This window comes from Engraulis encrasicolus, chromosome 20, assembly GCF_034702125.1.
Source record: "Engraulis encrasicolus isolate BLACKSEA-1 chromosome 20, IST_EnEncr_1.0, whole genome shotgun sequence".
Taxonomy (NCBI): domain Eukaryota; kingdom Metazoa; phylum Chordata; class Actinopteri; order Clupeiformes; family Engraulidae; genus Engraulis; species Engraulis encrasicolus.
Window position 1 is genome coordinate 41303631 of NC_085876.1, and position 20000 is coordinate 41323630.

The 20000-nt window shown below is 46.1% G+C and overlaps 1 protein-coding gene across 1 annotated transcript in view; it reads right to left on the reverse strand.

Moving 5' to 3' along the window:
* Positions 1–20000, reverse strand: part of cdk6 (cyclin dependent kinase 6) — a 125881-nt gene that overhangs the window by 27179 nt on the left and 78702 nt on the right. Inside the window, exon 5 of the mRNA XM_063185956.1 lies at positions 7820–7929. Within this exon, the coding sequence (XP_063042026.1) occupies positions 7820–7929 (110 nt within the window). The remainder of the gene's footprint in view (positions 1–7819; positions 7930–20000) is intronic.

Sequence of the window (20000 nt, forward strand, 5' to 3'; positions counted from 1 at the left end):
CCTTTTTGTCCTGATGAGTACCCCTCACTCATGCTCTATATGCTAATGTGACTATTCCCCATGCATTTGTAATTTTTTCCCACGAACCCCCTGCAGTGTTCTCACGTACCCCTAGTGGTACACATATCCCTGGTTGTGAATCACTGCGTTAGAGAATGGGGACGTGTGTCCTATTAAAGAGGCGTAGTACACATGTACACATCCCCATCCCCATCCCCATCTCCATCCCCAGCTCAGCTCTTCCGAGTGAGTCCCACTTGTGCTGTGGCGGTCGGGCAGGCGTCACGCGCGGCGTTGCGGCGCTAGCTAGCGTTTAGTTGCCTGCCGTTAGAGAATGGGGACGTGTGTCCTATTAAAGAGGCGTCTGGGCTGCGCGAGGGGAAGGAAGTACACATCCCCTTCCCCATCCCCAGCTCAGCTCAGCTCTTCCGAGTGAGTCCCACCTGTGGCTGTGGCTGTGGCGGTCGGGCAGGCGTCACGCGCGGCGTTGCGGCGCTAGCTAGCGTTTAGCTGCCTGCCGTTAGAGAATGGGGACGTGTGTCCTATTAGAGAGGCGTCTGGGCTGCGCGAGGGGAAGGAAGTACAAATTGCACAGAGAACCCGCTGGCTGGCCTGGCACTCTGCCCATCCCATGAATGGCTGCTCTTATCTGAAGCTCCATTCAGTGGTGTGCTGAGCTCTCTCTCTCAATCTCTCTCTCTCTCTCAATCTCTCTCTCTCTCAATCTCTCTCTCTCTCAATCTCTCTCTTTCTCTCTCTCTTTCTCAATCTCTCTCTTTCTCAATCTCTCTCTCTCTCTCTCTCTCAATCTCTCTCTCTCTCAATCTCTCTCTTTCTCTCTCTCTTTCTCAATCTCTCTCTTTCTCAATCTCCCTCTCTCTCTCTTTATCTCTCTCTCTCTCTCAATCTCTCTCCATCTCTCTCTCTCTCTCGCTCAATCTCTCTCTCTTTCTCAATCTCTTTCTCTCTCTCTCTCTCTCTCTCTCTTTTCTTGCTCTTTCTCGTTTTCCCCATCTGCTTCACCCCCCTCTCTCTCTCTTTCCTTTCGCCCCCATGTCTTTGCTATCTGTCTCTTTCTCTCTGTCTCAAACACACACACACACAGATACAGCACATATACACACACTTTCTCTCTCCTTCACTCTCTCTCTCTCCCCGGCCATCTCTCTCTCCTTAAATTTCCCTGTCTCTCTCCCTCTTTCCTCTCAATCTCTATTCACCATGCAACCCCCCCCCCATCTCTTTCTCACACACTCTCTCATTCACTCACTCAAGTTCACTCACTCTTAATTAAGAAATAACAAACATTTTTTAAGGGAAAAGGTTACATTCCTGCCAGGGGGGTACAGAAGGTGTAGAGGAGGGGTGGGGAACCTATGTCTCGAGGGCCATTTGTGGCCCTTGGAGCCGTTTTATACGGCCCCCGATATAATTTTAATGTTATTCAGCTTCACATGAAATATGGAATATTTTTTAAATAAGGAATCTTCGAAAATGCATTTGCAATACAATTAAGTTATATTGAGGGAGCCTAGAGAAGGTGGTGCCTGTTTAAAAGGTGGCTGCCTTCAATATAGGCCAAAAGTGCAGGGGAAATCCTGGTTTGTGTTCATAGAGCGGCCCTCGGAGGACTTTTACGGCCCTTGGATGAATTTGAAGGGCACGAAAAAGTTTCCCCACCCCTGGTGTAAAGGATTGGGGTGTGTGTGTGTGTGTGTGTGTGTGTGTGTGTGTGTGTGTGTGTGTGTGTGGCTGTGTGTGTGTGTGTGTGTGTGTGTGTGTGTGTGTGTGTGTGTGTGTGTGTGTGTGTGTGTGTGTGTGTGTGTGTGTGTGTGTGTGTGTGTGTGTGTGTGTAAAGGATTGACTTCTGCAGTGTTGTGGGGGTGGTGATGGAAGGTGCTAGAGGATAGCATGTTATTTTTACTCCGTGCCATTTTTTGTGTATCAACAGGCATCAACATGTAATATCATGTCCTTACTGTACATACACTGTACATACCTAACCGTAGTCCTAATTCCAAGGTGCAGTGCAAATGCTGTACCTAATATGGATACATGGAAAGTAATGTGAAATGGTTTTCACAGTGTTGCAGCGCAGTGTTTCCCAACTAGGGCTACATGTACCATTAGGGATACGTGAGCACACTGCAGGGGGTGCGTAGAAAAATGTAATAATAACAAACGTATGGAGCATAGTCACACTGTGATAGAGGAAGAAATATACTGTAGTATGTAGAACATTGGTTACGGGTACTCATGGTACAATAAAAAGTCTTAAGGGCCGTACACACACGTCGCTATTAGTTACTCACTCAGCGAATGAAGTCAATAGAATGTCAATGTGTTCTAGCGAGTACTGTACAAGCGATGCGATGTGGGTGGATCCGGAGTTGAAAATATTTTAACTTCGAGCGAGGCGAGTAAGCGAGTAACCAATTAGAATGCAGAGCTTGGTGCTTCTAGCCTGTACATTGGCAGTTAAAGCCGCAGGAACTTTCAGCAAACGCTCCATGAAAGAGAGGCGAGTAGGCGAGCAAGCGAGAAGCTAGCAAATAGCAGCGATGTGTGTGTACGGCCCTTTACGGTCCTGCCCTACAATGGCAAAATGCAGTAACTACGCCAACTTTGAAGCTGAGAGAAATGCCTTCAAGGCCTTGGTATTAGGTTATATATTCTAGTTATTGCAGATTTGACATGGCAATATCTCTAAAACAGGACACATTTGGACCATAAGGCTTCATCAGAAGACAACGGAGGTGAAATAAAGACCGTTTTCAGTCTAACCTCAATCTTGACAAAATATGTAATTCCTGCACTTTGCCTTTGTAGGGCAAACACAAAAGGTTTGGGAAACACTGTTCTAAGGGGTGGTGGGGAGGGGAGGTAGGGTGAGGGTTTGGTTGGTGGGTAGGGTAGGGTAGGGTGGTGGATGATTTGAAACTGGCTGCTGGCTGCCTGCTCCCTTGTTGTGCCATATCAGTGACAGCCTTACTGTAGGGCTGGCAGGGTGAGAGATTCGTTAGACCGCATGTTGTCGTGCCTATCATTCCTCTCCCGCGTGCTTTAGTTTAGACAGCCCCCCCCCAAAAAAAACAGAACACAGCAGCAACTGCTCTACAAATGTTGCCGTAACGATTGAATTAACCCCAACAGTGTCAACGTCTTTTTTTTTTTGCTGCTGTTTTTTTTAACGTGTTGGTTAGGAGTGTTCCTTGTCTTGTCTTGTCTTTTTTGCGTTCCTGTCTCGCAAGTGGTTGACTGTTTATGTCAGGGCGGCAAGGAAATGGGAGAAGCGACCGTTTTCATTTCACCTTTCTACATGCTGATGAGGATGTCTGCAGGGCAAGACAGTGTGTGTGTTTTGTGTGTGTGTGTGTGTGTGTGTGTTTTGTGTGTGTGTGTGTGTGCGCGCGTGTGTGTGTACAGTACATGCATGAGTATGCGCGACCACGAGAGAGTTTGCATGCAAGCATGTGTGTTCAGGAAACTGCCCTTGTGTGTGTGTTTGTGTGTGTGTGTGTGTGTGTGTGTGTGTGTGTGTGTGTGTGTGTGTGTGTGTGTGTGTGTGTGTGTGTGTGTGTGTGTGTGTGTGTGTGTGTGTGTGTGTTAGTTTGTGCGTGCGACACGACCCTGCAGGAGAGGCAGCATTATGTGTGTGTGTGTGTGCCTGTGTGTGTGTGTGCGTGTGTGTGTGTGTGTGTGTGTGTGTGTGTGTTTCAGCATAACAACAGCAGAGTCGGTGCCCTTGATGGCCTCTAATGACTGTTGGGGCTTCCTGCTGCGCCGTACTAGGTGATCGGATCGGGCACGGAAAGGGACAGCCCCACACTCAAATCAGGACCTCACTTCTCTTATACGCCTTTCATTCAAAGCAGGTTAAGGAGTTGACACTGATGACAAAGCCTGAAAGAATGTTCTTTTTTTTCTACATCGATTATGCGTGGGTGATACTTAGAGTATACCTTCCCCGTTGTCACCCATGGCAGTCCAAATCAAATGTCTTTCCGTGGACTGAAATAATTGATCTTTCCATTCCATGGAAATAATATCAATAATTAATTTTTAAATATGCATTTCCCCATTTAAGTCTTTTGAATGTGCCAAAACAAACACTGCACCTGTAGCCTACCAAGGAAACTCATCAGTCACAAAAGACTTACAAGGAATCAGTGGCAATTCCCGTAGAACTGGATTGGGACGTTGCCAGCCATGGTATTAGGGCCAGGCCCGCCGATAAGGGGGGGACAAAGGGGTACGTTGTCCCGGGCCCAGGGAGATAGGGGGCCTAGAATTGGGTCCTCATTATATTGTGTATATTGGGTAGGGTTGGGATGTTGCCAGCCATGGTATTAGGGCAGTCTGTATACAGTACAGTAGGATTACACAGATACACAGTATAAACAGAGACTCTTTAAGTATAGAGATATGCCAATGTAATAGGTTGCTATGGGCACCTAACATGACCAAGTTCCGGTCTGCCTAAGGGGCGTATCATAATACTCCTAGCATTGAATAGAACAGTCCTTAGGTCTGCCTAGATCTGCCTAAAGGGGGATCCCCCCCCTTCCCCCTTGCAATTGTAGAACCCGGAAACAATGGGCCAACGGAACCTCTCTCTCTCTACTCTCTCTGGTACAACAGTACAAATTAAACACATAAAGAGTTGATGTAACATCTATTAGGGTATATATCTGTGAGTGTGTTTTAGTCCCAGATTACCCTCTCTAAGTGTTGAATAAACACTGCATTTTTCCATGTGTGTACTTTGTTTCAGTTCCCCTAGCTTAGACATGCACCTTTAATGTCTTTGCTGTCGGATATGAAAGTGTTGCATGTGTATTTGCTTTTACGTAAGCAACAAAAAAAGGGCACAGTCATCTGAGGTCTTTGTGAGGACATGTGATCATGTGAGAAGGGTACAAGAGTACATGTTAGCGTACCCTCGTACCCTCTGTGTGTCAGTGTAATGGATGCCAACTATGTAACTAACTCGGCTCAGTGTAAAACATTAGTAAACCTCCGGCCTGATTGTACCAGCCCCTCGTACTAATGTAGAGTAGTAGAGTAGAGTAGAGTAGAGTAGAGTAGAGTAGAGTAGAGTAGAGTATCGTTTATTGATCCCAGGGGGAAATTAAGGTGTCAAGTAGCACACACATTGCCCATGAGACATAACACACATACTTACACATAAAATAACCATATATAGCTCACTGTTACATACATTTTGCCAAGGCATCTCTCTCTCTCTCTCTCACACACACACACACACACACACACACACACACACACACACACACACACACACACACACACACACACACACACACACACACACACACACACACACACACACACACACACACACACACACACACACACACACACACACACACACACACACACACACACACACAACAAAATATAAACTGTAAAGTGTCCACAGTGTTCACATGTGCCTAAAGAGGCCATAAAGTGTCCAGGAGTGTCCGTCAATCATGCACAGGATCTGGAACTGCCACCGTGAGAAACATTAAGTGGAGGGACGGGTGAAGCCGGGTGAAAGCCGAGGGGCTGGTGAGAAACACTTCTTATTTTATCCAATCGCTACCATTTGCTCAGGATATTGAAAAACGATTTCTGGTGGGATGATGTTCAAAATGCACGCCGCCGCCTCCCCCCTCCCTCGTCCATTCCCCGTTCGCTGATTAGTTGGTGGTCTGGTAACGAGACCAACCCCCTTCCAGAACTCCAGTTCCAGACCCTCTTTAGGGGCAAAACATACCAAAGCCGAACGGAACGGTCGCGAGACGAACGTTTCGCCTCTTCGTTTCGCCCGGTGTGTTTTTCTCTGCCTTTCACACTGACAGCGTCGGCGTGCGCGGCCAGTCCTGAAAAATACGCTTGAGTTCTATTTTCCAATTGCAGCGCGGTGCGGAGCCGGCTTCCGCGCCGCTGACGCCCAACTACTGCCGGTTGGTGTGTAAGGACAGATATGTTTCAATGTATTTTCATCGACGCCAGTAAAAAACGCGGCCGTTCCGCGACGCTTTACCGCCCTGGTGTGTAAGACCCCTTTACAAATGAGTTTAGTACAAGGGGATGGTGAAAAAACAAAGAAAAATGTCTGCACACTTAAATCCTTTTGTTCATTTAATGGCCAAGCTTTCAGTTAACAGACTTGGACTACAAACTTGGACTACAACTCATTGGTGCAAATGTTACTGAATACCTAATGAGTCTTAACCCCTTAAGACACAGCATTATAAATTAGCTGTTACCAGAATGACAATGATCAAGTTGTAATGTATTACTAAAGGCCCCATGCATTGTCATAGTAGTGTAGTACTATAGTGGTTCACTTTCAATGTCTATTACAGCGTGCCACAGGAGGTACGGAGTGCATTAAGGGGCTACTTGACATGCGTGTTGTAGGTTCCATTTTATGACTGAGCCCTGAGGAAAGTCTGTCAGCTGAAAGCTTGGCCATTACACGGACAAAAGGATTCAAGAGTGCAGACATTTTTCTGTCTTGTTTTACAGTTTTGTATGTTTGGCACCTTTTAATCGTGAATTCGGTGTGATCTGTTTAAAAGTACGAGGGGGATGGTACAACTAGGCCAGTGGTTCCCAACCTATGTGTCGGGACCCCCCTTATGGGTCGCCAAAGATCCACAGGGGGTCGCGGAGCCCTCTTGATTTTAAGGGGTTTCATTTTAAATATATATAGCCCGTGTTGAATAAAAGACAAAGCATTTAACTAATAAATGCATAGAAGCAACAAATTGTAAGTGCTATATTAAACATTTATTCTATATTTGACCAAAGACGAATTGAGGAATAAAATAACTAAAATTAGTTTTCGCAGGAAACAGAGGGCATCTTGTGACTCCTTCTCGTGCGGGCGCTCGCGTGGTTGGGTCACCAAAGCTTACAATAGTAAAAACATGGGTCCCTTAAGAAAAAGGTTGGGAACCACTGAACTAGGCTAGGAACCCTCAACAACCCAAAAAGATTCACTACTGATGAATACTGACACCGCTGAGGTAACAGCCTGATTGCATGTGCCTCGCATACCAGAATTGCTGCATGATCGCAGGTTCGAGACTGGGTCTAGACAGTACAGGAAGACGTCCTTTAGAAAGGCGCCATGACCTGAATAGGAGTGGTTTAGTGGGATGAGTGCACAGGATACCAGCTAGTACAACTCATTCTAGAACATTAGTAAGCTTACAGCTCATTCTGGAACATTAGTGAGCTTCCCTTATGACACCTACAAAAAAAATACCCTGCTGACCGAGATACAGTCAAAGCTGGCCTTCCAGTTCACTTGGTAACTTCATCTGGCTCCCATTGGGGAACTGCTTAGCAACAGCACTTTCGGCACCCCCAGCTCATTTGGTAATGCATGCGTCTCCACTGCTGTGAGTTTGGGAGTTTGAAACCAAGTCCGAACTGTGCTTGAAGACCCTGGTTATATTATACAGTGTATGCACCTCCACTTCTTAAAGCCTTTATGAGGTTGATTCTACCACACAGACACATACAAGCGTGTGTGCGCGCACACACACGCACACACACGTACACACGCGCACACACACACGCACACACACACACACACACGCGCACACACACACACACACACACACACACACACACACACACACACACACACACACACACACACACACACACACACACACACACACACACACACACACAGGACTGTGAGACCTGAGTTACATAAGGTTGGTGTCGACTGCCATGTTGTCTCATGTTTTGTGTGTCGTGTCGTGTCGTGTCGTGTCGTGTCACGTCTCACCTCCTTCGAAACATCTCTGCGAAGATGCAGCCAACGCTCCACAGGTCCACTGGAGTGGCGTAGCTGGACTGGAGAAGCACCTCGGGAGCACGGTACCACAAGGTGACCACCTGGACAACAACACAACACACACAAACGGAAGGATCTTAGAGATTACCTGTCTTCATACACAGTACATTTGCAACCCTGGGGTCCGTTTCTCGATTCTTGTCGTTGCTAACCGTCTTAAGACCGTCATAAGACCCTTGGATTTAGTGGTGAGCATCGCTGTCGAGAGAGAGTTGAGACGCTCTTACGAAGGACGTTGCTACCGTCGTTAGCAAAGACGCTTTCGAGATACGGACCCCTGATTAGGACAAACAAAAACACGAGTTTATCAGTGCTGCCCTTTTGTCACCAAAAAGCTGCATAGCTACTTCTCTGCTATAATATATGGCTAAATACTGACTTAGTCACTTATGCAAATATGCAAAATATTGACTTAGTCACTTAGTCACTTGACACAATATGTTGTTATCATTTTATCACTCAGTATCCTGTTTCCATTGGCCTAGCTGTCTTCAGTTTAATCATACTTAGTTTAGTTCACCCAACATGTCATGTCCGGTGACTAACACACAGCAAACACACCCACAGTTTGGCAGCATCCTCTTGAAATACAAGAGACAAAAATGCACCGACCTAAAAAAAAAAAAGAAAGCAAAAACACAACACAATACAGGGCATCAGAATCAAACAGGAAAAAGTCCCTGTTGCTCCTGAGGTTTGGTTGGCTTACGTAAGGTATGAAATCATATTTTGGCAGGGCAAGGTTGCTTGGCTCCCATTTTTGGTATGCCAAAACGAGATCACACAAAAATTTCCACCGCGAGCGAGCGAGTGAGTGAGTGAGCCACTGGGGACCTCTCCCATGGAGCTTTGTGAACAAGTACCCATTTTTTTTCCAATCTGGGTAGGTGGGGGGGGTTGACGGTAAAAAAATTTAAAAATAAAATAATAATTATAATAAAACTTTGCACGTTATGAATACAGGCTTCTGGTGGATTAACACCCAGGCTGCCAACTTATAAAGCGATTTCAGACACCTCCAAAGCCTCTAGGTATGAAGGGATTCTTCCCCGAGACTGTACCAAATGCTCAGCTGCTGTGTTGCACACTAAGGACGGAACACTCCAGAAGTTATTAGACAATCAAACACTGAACTGAACAAACAGTCTACTTTAGGTCTATACAGAACCTAACCAGGGACTGTAAATCTCCGTCAAAAAAAGGGCCTGTGCCCATTAAGTACTCCATAACTTTACTGTTATTGGTCCGTCACTGTTACTTGTCCTGTCTTGCACTTTGATGTCGGTCTGTCAATGTCAGCCCTGTATATGTCTATGTCCTTTCATGGTACAGAGAGAGAAACATAATTTCAATTTCCTTGAATGACCTGTGCATATGAAGAAACTGACAATAAAAGCTGACTTGACTTGACTAAAGGGCCTGTATTTACCACCTCCCTGTACCCTTAAAGGGGTATGCCACTATTTTGGGGCTTAATACGGTTAAAATCGTTGGCTGGGGTTTATAAAGGTGGTTAAGTGTCTTATTTTTCATGTTAAAGTGGAAATGAAGCAGTGACCTAATATAGGGGTCTATAACACCAGTAAGATAAGCCAGCAAATATATATTTTTTCGAAGTCTGAAATTTAAGCCGTTAATAAAAAAATAAAGCACAAACACGTAACGTTTCTGTTAACGTTTCCAGCCAACAGCGGGTGACGTCACGCGAATGGTAGTCTCCTATTCTAATGCTGTTATGATAGTAGTGAATTTAACATTTGGGACTTGCGTGGCTGATTATGAGCTTATTTGCTTAACCCAAATGAAGCAAGAATACGTGTTTGGGTGGGACAGAACAAATATGAGGCATGAAGGCAGACAAGACATCCTATCACATGAACCACAGGTAAACAAGCAGCTTTTTTTTGCTAAGGTGACAAGTCGCTAACACATTTTGGTATGAGCCAACATGATCACTATTCATAATCGTGCGATGTCGTGCAATGTTGCAGTTCCCTACCTTCATCTTCCGATGATTTTGCCAACATTTTCCAAGCACCTGAATTAGGCTACTGACATCTCCGTGCCCACGTTTATCAGTGTTATCCAGTCAACAATAATCCAAGGCAACAACGCTATTCCAGCCAGTTTGAGGATGCATCCGCGACTTCAATAACATAATAGTTTACTACAATAGATGCAGCTACTTTAAGCATGCCATAACTTAATGTAGGCCATGATAGTTTAACGTGTCATTTCCCGTGGCATCAACTTCAAATCCCCAAAGCTCCTCCAACTCCCAGAGCGAGACGAGAGAGGGGATGGGATAGCCACACACACAGGCTGCGTCCCTTCCCTTCACAAAGCTTTCCAAACTTCCGCCAATTTTGCAAGTTATTTTCTATTACTGAATTGAACCACATAGCCAACTTAAAGACATGGGCTTTCAGATTAGCGTCCAACAATGCAGGAAAAAGACGTTATTGGTGACGGTCTGTCACTACAAACCTATGAGATCGAGCAGCCCCAGTCCTGACTCCTGTCCTATGGTGGATGCAATGGGTGGATGGCTGCAGCTATCCCACCATGCTCGTAGCAAAGGCTTTTTGACACAAAGTGATAATGACACTTGGCATTTCTCTTTCATCTGATAGTAGGTATATAACATAGAAAACCCAGGGACAATGTAAAATGAACCCCTCGTCCTTCTTCAATTTTACTGCCACGATTAGAGTCAGTTAGCGCTGTAGTTAGCACACGCTAACGTTAAGTGAATGGAAGGCTACATTAGCCACCAAGTTCTACCATTCGCGTTACGTAGGCGGCGAACATGGCTGCGCCCTTGTGGCGAAACTCGGTAATAACATGTCATTTTTCAGCAAAACTACTTAAAAGTGCAGTTCAACGAACATCCATTCGTTTATGAAAATAAATAAGCCGCCAAAAAATGATAATAGTTGTCAGTGCTTCATTTCCACTTTAAGCGTTGTCTTGCTGTAAGACAAGTTAAAAGAGGGAATATGTCGCTAAGCTAGTGAAAGTCAATGGATCCGTGTAGCACAATGCTTAACATGAAAAATAAGACACTTAACCACCTTTATAAACCCCAGCCAACGATTTGAACCGTATTAAGCCCCAAAATAAACCCCAGCCAACGATTTTAACTGTATTAAGCCCCAAAATAGTGGCATACCCCTTTAAACGTCCTCATATACCCCTCCTATACCCCACAACACCTGTGCCCAACTCCTCACCTGCAAGGCAAGGCAAGGCAAGTTTATTTGTATAGCGCATTTCATACACAGGTGCAACTCAATGTGCTTTACAAAATTAACAAATGCAAAAAGAAAGGAAACAGGGAAGAAAGAAGGAAATACATTAGAGTCAAAGAACATTTAAAACATTAAGATAAAACACAAGGTAAAATAATGGCACCACAACAAGTACAACACAATACAAACTTTACAATCATTGTTCAGAAAGGGGCACCACATTAGCCTAATAGGTTATTGCTTATTGCTTATTTGACAGGGACCGTGTACAAGACAGAATCTAGTACCAGAGTTAGCTAGAAGCTAGTTTATAGGGTCTTCCCTACAGTATAAACACTGATCGATACTCAGTCAGGTCCCTAACCGCAGAGATACACCAGCGGCGATCTGAGCGAGTCGAGCGACGGAAGTAATTGACTTTGTATTGAGTCGAGAGACAAAAGCGATTCTGGAGACCAGAGCGATTTGCGCGACGAGCGCGACAATTTGAAGTTGAAATCTTTTCAACTTTCTATGACGCGGTTCGGCGACAAGCCGCGACAGCCAATGACTGTATAGAGGTCAGTGACCACAGCCAATGGGAATGCTTGAATGCTTTGCCTTCTGCCTGTACGGACATACCCTTGTCTCCTCAATCGCTCGTTTCGCTTGCTGCTACACTCTGTCGCTTGAATCGCGTCGCCGCTGGTGTATCTCTGCGGTAAGCTAGCAGGGGCAGCGGATTGGCCATGGGTTGACTGGTGGGCATGGGTGGCAAAGTGCACAGTGAAAAAGCTTTACACAGACAGCTGGTTAAGGGGGTAAGGAGCGGGGTGGAGTGTGTGCATGTGTCTGCACTTGTGTGTGTGTGTGTATGTGTGTGTGTGTGTGTGTGTGTGTGTGTGTGTGTGTGTGTGTGTGTGTGTGTGTGTGTGTGTGTGTGTATGTAGGCCTACATGGATAGGGCAGCAGAATCCAGGGTATAGGAGTGTGTGTGTGTGTGTGTGCGTGTGCGTGCGTGCGTGTGTGCATGTGTGTGTGCTCACGTGCGTGTGTGCTCGTGTGTGTATGTGTGCTCGTGTGTGTGTGTGTGTGTGTGTGTGTGTGTGTGTGTGTGTGTGTGCGTGTGTGCTCGTGTGTGTGCTCGTGTGTGTTTGTGTGTGTGTGAGTTTGTGCGTGCGACACGACCCTGCAGGAGAGGCAGCATTGTGTGTGTGTGTGTGTGTGTGTGTGTGTGTGTGTGTGTGTGTGTGTGTGTGTGTGTGTGTGTGTGTGTGTGTGTGTGTTGTGCACAGCAGTGCTACAGTAGGGACAGGCAGGGAAAGCCTCCAGATGAAACCCAGTGACCCCGCTGGAGAAAGTGGACGCGGTCCAGGTGCTTTCCCCTCTCGCCTCCCAGCTCTCCGACAGTGCTCTTGGCCCGAGCGAGGGGCCGGCGAGGGAGAGAGAGAAGAAGGAGAGAGAGAGAGAGAGAGAGAGAGGGATACAGGGAGGGAGAGAGAGAAGAGAGAGAGAGAAGAGAGAGAGAGAGAGAGAGAGAGAGAGAGAGAGAGAAGAGAGAAGAAGGAGAGAGAGACAGAGAGAGGGATAAAGGGAGAGAGAGAAGAGAGAGAGAGAGAGAGAGAGAGAGAGAGAGAGAGAGAGAGAGAGAGAGAGAGAGAGAGAGACAGAGAGAGAGGGATACAGGGAGGGAGAGAGAGAGAGAGAGAGAGAGAGAGAGAGAGAGAGAGAGAGAGAGAGAGAGAGGGAGAGAGAGAGGGATACAGGGAGGGATAGAGAGAGAGAGAGAGAGGGATACAGAGAGAGAGAGAGAGAGAGAGAGAGAGAGAGAGAGAGAGAGAGAGAGAGAGAGAGCTGGGTCGAGCGTCAGCTTATCGGGGTGATTGAGTGGGGGCGGGCGCGGGGGCAGCAGCAGGGCCAATGTTTGTAAGCAACAGCAGAACAGAGTGAAGTATGTACAGAGAGAGAGAGAGAGAGAGAGAGAGAGAGAGAGAGAGAGAGAGCGAGAGAGAGAGGAGAGAGAGAAAAAGGAGAGAGAGAGAGAGAGAGAGAGAGAGAGAGGCAGAGATGGAGAAAAACTAGAGAGAGAGACAGAGAGAGAGAGAGACTGAGAGAGAGATAAAAACACAGAGAGAGAGACAGGCAGAGGTAGAGAGAGAGAGAGAGAGAGAGAGAGAGAGAGAGAGAGAGAGAGAGAGAGAGAGAGAGAGAGAGAGAGAGAGAGGAAGAAGAACAGAGACAGAGAGAGAGGTGACATGACAAGAGTCCTTTCTTTTTTCTTCTTCTTCTTTTTTTTCAAAAGGCCCTGCCAAGGAGAAGAAAAAATACAGCACGACTGTGGCAGGCCAGGTGGCAAGACACAAGATGGTTGCTCATGCAGAGACAGTCTGGACGACAAACTTAGACTATAATTCTCTCCAAAGGAGGACTGAGGTCTGGAGCCAACTGGTGACCTAAGACTTAGTAGAACCAATCGGCGGTTTTTGGCCATCACTCCAACGGCTAAGCCGCTGTACTAAAGATGTGAATCTTCATCATCAAAGCGATATGATACACATCTCAATACACATCATGCACGTCAACGATTTGATACATTCACAATTGATGAAATGACCAGTGATGAGATACGACACGATTGTCCTACTACCTCCTGCGATGCAGTACGATATAAAGCCCATTGGGAAACTCCAAACTCTCCAACTCCCATTGTCATAGCACACAAGTGAACACTGCACACTGCACACAACGAAATTGCATTTATGCCTCACCCGTGCAAGGGGGCAGCCCTCAGTGGCGCCCCATGGGGAGCAGTGCGGTGGGACGGTACCATGCTCAGGGTACCTCAGTCATGGAGGAGGATGGGGGAGAGCACTGGTTGATTACTCCCCCCACCAACCTGGCGGGTCGGGAGTCGAACCAGCAACCTCTGGGATGCAAGTCTGACGCCCTAACCGCTCACCCATGACTGCCCATGATATCAGAGATTGTAAGAGTATCATATCCAGTCTTTCTGATGATACAGTACGATTCAATTATAACAACATGCTTGGAGTGTTGTAGATCTAAAGATGGGTTTATTTAGTCACTGAACATGCAAGACCTGCATTTACAGGTTAGTATGAGCTCTGAACAATTGATCAACAATTGATCCAGGTTCGAGCTATTTTGTAGATGTAGGGAATGGTGAATTAAAACCAGAAGGGGAAATAACATGCTTACTGGACTGAAGTGTTGGAATAGGCTATTAGCAACTTGATTTTTTTGACTTTATTTGATAGGACAGTGTGAGAGGCAGAGAGGAAGTGAATTGGGAGAGAGACGGGGAGGGGTCGGCAAAGGACTTAGGCCGGGAATCGAGAGCTGCATGGCAGGTGAGTGCCCTGCCGGTTAGCCATGGCAGAGTCTCAACTGGACTTTTTTTTAACTGTATGGACTGCCTGTACAAGAGCTGCAAAGCAGACCTCGTCTGTGTCCTGCATGAGGGAGAGAAATAGAACAAGCTCGTAAGCAATGTTGCTAACTTGGCGACTTTTTTTTACTGTATGGACTTGACCCGGGTGCACAGGTTCTGTAGCATTTCCCAACACTTTCTGTTTCAGAGGCGCTGATTATTTGCTGTCATTCCGAAACAGCAGAAGTGTCGGTAGAAAGCTCTCTCGTTATTTGTGCTGCACAGCGCAACTTAAATTGTGAAGATAGACCACAGTATCTCAACCTTTTGTTAGGCAAGGCACCCTTTCAATTCATGAAACATTTCAAGGCACCCCAAACCAGCAAGCAGTAATATGGTATCGCATCGGATACCACACAAGCTTAGAAAAGTAACACATTTGAGAGAGAAGTCACACGACCTACGTTCGAAGTTGCAGCTGACTGGGGCGACCTATATTTACTTTATTGTGCGTAAAGGGCAGATGAAAGATTCCACTGACTAGCATTAACTTGTCAATTTAGACAAATATGTATTATATTACGTAATTTATTTATCAGCCAGGTTTCCGCGGCACCCCTGAGGGGGACCTGCGGCACCCCAGGGTGCCCCGGCACCCCTGTTGAGAAACACTGAGCTAGACTACTCTCCACAAGTCTTCCAGACAGCCCACAGAAGGTCGCTAGAAGCTTTCACCAAGAAAGTCACTGGAGGTTCAGAGAGCTCGCTGTATATACGGCACGAAAATGGGCTAAACTGGCATCAGTGCTAGCTGCCCGCCGCCCTGATTCAAAGAAAGCCTGCTGTTTGCTTGGTCTCGCCTCTTTGCACGAGACGAAAGGCGGTCTGCAGCATCTGAGCCAGTCAATGTCAGCTGTGCACTAGACAAGAGAACAGAGACCAGACATGGACCAGTTTCTAAAAAGTTATAAGAGATATGGTTCGGTTTATATTGAAGAAGATCATTTATTGGATGCATCTTGAGTTCATGTGCGTTTTTTAAAAATTGATGCAGACGTTTGCAAATCGATGCAACGGCTTAGTCAGAGATTCTTTAGTATATAGAGATATGTCAATGTAATAGGTTGCTATGGGCACCTAACATGACCAGGTTCCGGTCTGCCTAAAGGGGCGTGTCATAATACTCCTAGCATTGAATAGAACAGTCCTTAGGTCTGCCTAGGTCTGCCTAAAGGGGGATCCCCCCCCCCCTGCAATAACAGAACCCGGAAACAATGGGCCAATGGAACCTCTCTCTTTACTCTCTCTGGCTTAGTACTGGTCGTATTGATTTTCCTATGCTAATCGATGACTCTTCCTAACTCTACACTGTACTCTACGCTGGGACCTCGTGCCCTCTAAAAAGTACTGTGTCAGAAATGACACAACATGTGTGTGCTCAGGGACAACACATTTGAATGTGTGTGCTCAGGGACAACACATACGGTATTGTGTCAATTGTTAGATGTGTGTAAGAAAGGGGTACTAATAGTGTAAGAACAAGGAATCAAAGAAACAAAAACTATTTTTGTGTAATATTCAAACCACAGTCCTGGTTTGTGATGAGTTTTTGGCTACATTGTAAATTTGAAATATATTTATGATAAGAATTATTAATGTACATTTTTTTTTACACAAAATGTGTCAAACACAGCATTTTAACTGAATAATACACATGTTGTGTCATATTCCACACATTATGTGTTAAAATCACCTTAACACAATACATGTGTCAAAAATTACACATTTCTTCTTAGAGCAGGTGTCACCAACGTTGTGCCCGCGGGCGCCAGGTAGCCCTCCAGGAGCTTCTGAGGTGCCCACCAAGGATGTTAATAAACAGTGACGACTACCAGATTTTAGTCACAGTTCATGCTTTTCTTGATTTAAATATGAGATTATTTATTCTTTACAACGTATAAACAAATTATCATTCAATAATAGTGTGATTTGAGAATGATGCCAAGACATCAGTAGAGGATTTTGAACAAAAGTAGCCCTCGGGTAGCCCTCAGTAGCCCTCGGGTAGCCCTTGGTAGCCCTCAGCCCTGGAAAGTTTGGGGACCCCTGTCTTAGGGTGCATCCCAATATGTGACCTTGCCTCCTCCACTTGTGCTTGTCTCCTCGTCCCGCCTCCTGGACCCTCCTCCGTGGAGAAAACGATAAAGTTTCCCAGCTGTCAGCCTCGCCACAACAACTTTTGAGGGACTGTTTTTCATTCACCATCCCAATTGCAAATGAGAAAAAGACTTTACAATTGAGCTTTTGCAAGATATTGAAATATAATGCTGTTGTCAGTGATGTCATCATGACAAGAAGCAAGTGGAGGAGGCAAGGTCGCATATTAAAACGCACTCTTAGAGTGTGTTCAATTCTGGCCTGAGGTCATTTCCTGATCCTCCTCCATACCCCTACCGACCTACCCGCACTTTTTTCCCCATCACTCTCCTAACTGTTCTGTCAAAATGGCATAAAAAAGTGGTATTTCAGGCCCTACCGTGGCTGATATGGTAGGGCACACGTTTACCACTCGACCGACCCGGGTTCGATTCCCGGTCCGGGTCCTTTGCCGGTCCTTCCCCGTCTCTCTCTCTCCCAGCTCACTTCCTGTCTCTCCTCCACTATTCTGTCTCACAAAAACCAATAAAGGCTGAAAAGCCCCCCAATATATATATATGAAGAGTTCAGATGCAAAACCCCCTAAGTGCCTTTTCAGAAAATAATCTTAAATTATTTTTATTTAATACAAATCTATCAAAATTACATATTTTTGTATTTTATTTATGTGATATAACTATTTATATGTATTATCAAGTACATGAATGTAAGCCAAACCAACAACAGGGTTCTCTAAAAATATAGAAGTGCAGGTCTTCAGAAATGGAGTTAGGGGGTTTTGCATCTGAACTCTTCATATATATATATACAAAAAAGTGGTATTTCTAAAAGTTAGCTACTGCATGTCGGAAATGAAATGCCGTAACTTGCGGCCTATGAAGTGTGTGCACTGAATGCAGTGAATGAGCAAATGTGCTGGACCGAGCCCAAGCCCAAGACCGCGGTGGAGAAAAAAAAGTTTGACCAAGAGATGGATGGATGTGACAAAGCTGCTCCGATATCCGCCACTTGCCTGACAAGCTAATAATATCTTCAATAGGCTTCTCTGGAAATCTGCATCTACAAGAGATCAAAGGCCCTTGTCAGCTTGCTTGCGTGTGCATGTGTGCACGTGTGTGTGTGTGTCTGTCTGTGTGTGTGTGTTTGTTTGTGTGATTGTGCGTGTGTGTGTGTGTGTTTGTGTGTGTGTGTGTCTGTGCGCGCGTGCGCGCGTGTGTGCGTGCTCACGCGCGTGTGTGTGTGTGTGTGTGTGTGTGTGTGTGTGCGTGTGCACCTGCATGTCCATGGACACGTGCCTGAGTACACATGTGTGTATATGTGTCAAAGAGCGATGTGTGTGTGTGTGTTTTTAATTCTTCCGACGCAAAAAAACACGTTCAGAGTATATATATAGAGCAGACCGTATGCGAAGTTGACACTTTCTGACGAAGCCCTTCCTGGTTAAGCAGAAAGGAGGAAGTGTGTGCACTTGAAAGGACAGAGGGGTTTTTAGAGCCCACTGTGGTCATGTGACAAAGAGCGCACATATGATCTGTTCTAAAAATGAACAACAGCCTTTTATAGCTTTCATTCAACATCCGACATCCATTCAGACCCTCCGGTCACACACACTCAAAACGCACAAACACACACACACCCACACACACTCGCACACACACACAGACACACACACACATGCACACACGTACACGCACACACACGCACGCACGCACGCACGCACGCACGCACGCACGCACACACACGCACGCACGCACGCACGCACGCACGCACGCACGCACGCACACACACGCACGCACGCACGCACGCACGCACGCATGCACGCACGCACGCACGCACGCACACACATGCACACACACGCACACACACATACCCCTCTGTCAGTGCACAAGCAAACTATAAACTATCAGGTTTTCCATTAGCAGTTCTAAAGGTAACTGGTGCAGAGCACCACACAAGGCAACCCTTTGCATTCAGCTGCATTTGCACACTTGCACAAGCCAAAAAAAACCCAGATAGACTTGCTTGGGGTTGAGGAGGGGAAAAAGCTGTAGAAGAAATAATCTTATCTGTTTGTCTTGCACAACAAAACCAAACACGCCGACATGATGCATGCAGTCACACATTTACCCTCAGAAAGAGCGAGAGATAGAGCAAAGGGAAGAGAAATGAAGAGAGAGAGAGAGAGAGAGAGAGAGAGAGAGATGGAAAGAGAAAAAAAAAGGGGGGTAGTAGATTTCTAGGAAGAACCACACACACCACCGCTGCTATGCGATAGTTCGTTTGTATATCCGCTCGCAAGCTGCACAGCTCAGCCGAGTAGAATTATTAGAAAGGCTTCACCACAGAAAAGCCTACTGGCTCACTTTGGCAGCGAATGAGCATTCGACTTGACACAGGAGGCATTCCGGGCCACGTTGATGGTTCCAACTGCACTAAAGCACTTTTTAAGCTAAACATGTCCTACAGTGAAAGACTGAATGTCTGTATGTATATGTGTTTGTGTGTGCGCACGTATCAGTATACGTGCATATGTGTGTGCATGCGTACGTGCGTGTTGGTGTGTGTGTGTGTGTGTGTGCGCGCGCGTGTGTGTATGTGTGTCTGCATGCAAGCGTAAGTGTACGTACGTGTGTGTGTGCGTGCGTACGTACGTGCATCTGTGCCAACTGACACTAGTATAGATGGTCAGAGATGCCCCAGTTTCCTAAACTCAAACTGTCCTTCACTCGCACACACAAGAGGATAGGACAGTGAAAGAAAAGAGAACTCGTGTGACACGGCACTATTTTTGAGATCCAGAGAACAAATTGGCTCAACGCAAAGCATTCTGGGTCGTAACGGTTTCAACTGCCATCATAGAATGCTCTAGAATACTCATGAACGGCGTGACGTTTTCCATGTGCGTTACGCCCATTTGTGGGGGAAAACAGGCAATGCAAGTCAATTGGTGTTATTGGGGTTTAATAAACGAAAGATAACGACATGTAGACAAGCGTTGTTCACGCGCAACATGCCGAAAACGTGTTGTGTTGCCGGCTGTACACGCAAATAATATTGCTTAACAGCCGTGCCTTAAGCACGTACTGTGTTCATTTAGGGTAGCCGATGTAGCATGTAAGTTGATGAGACATTCGGTTTGTTTTCACCCATAAAGGGGCGTAACGCACATTTAGGAGCAAAGTACCCGGATGGTCGTTCATACGTAGAGAGCGGCATGGCACGATACTATGGTGATGATGATGGTGTTGGAGATGCTGGAAGGCTTTGATACAGTCACAGACATACTGCCATGTGAGCGTATATACAATGTGCTTGTGTGTGTGTTTGTGGTTAT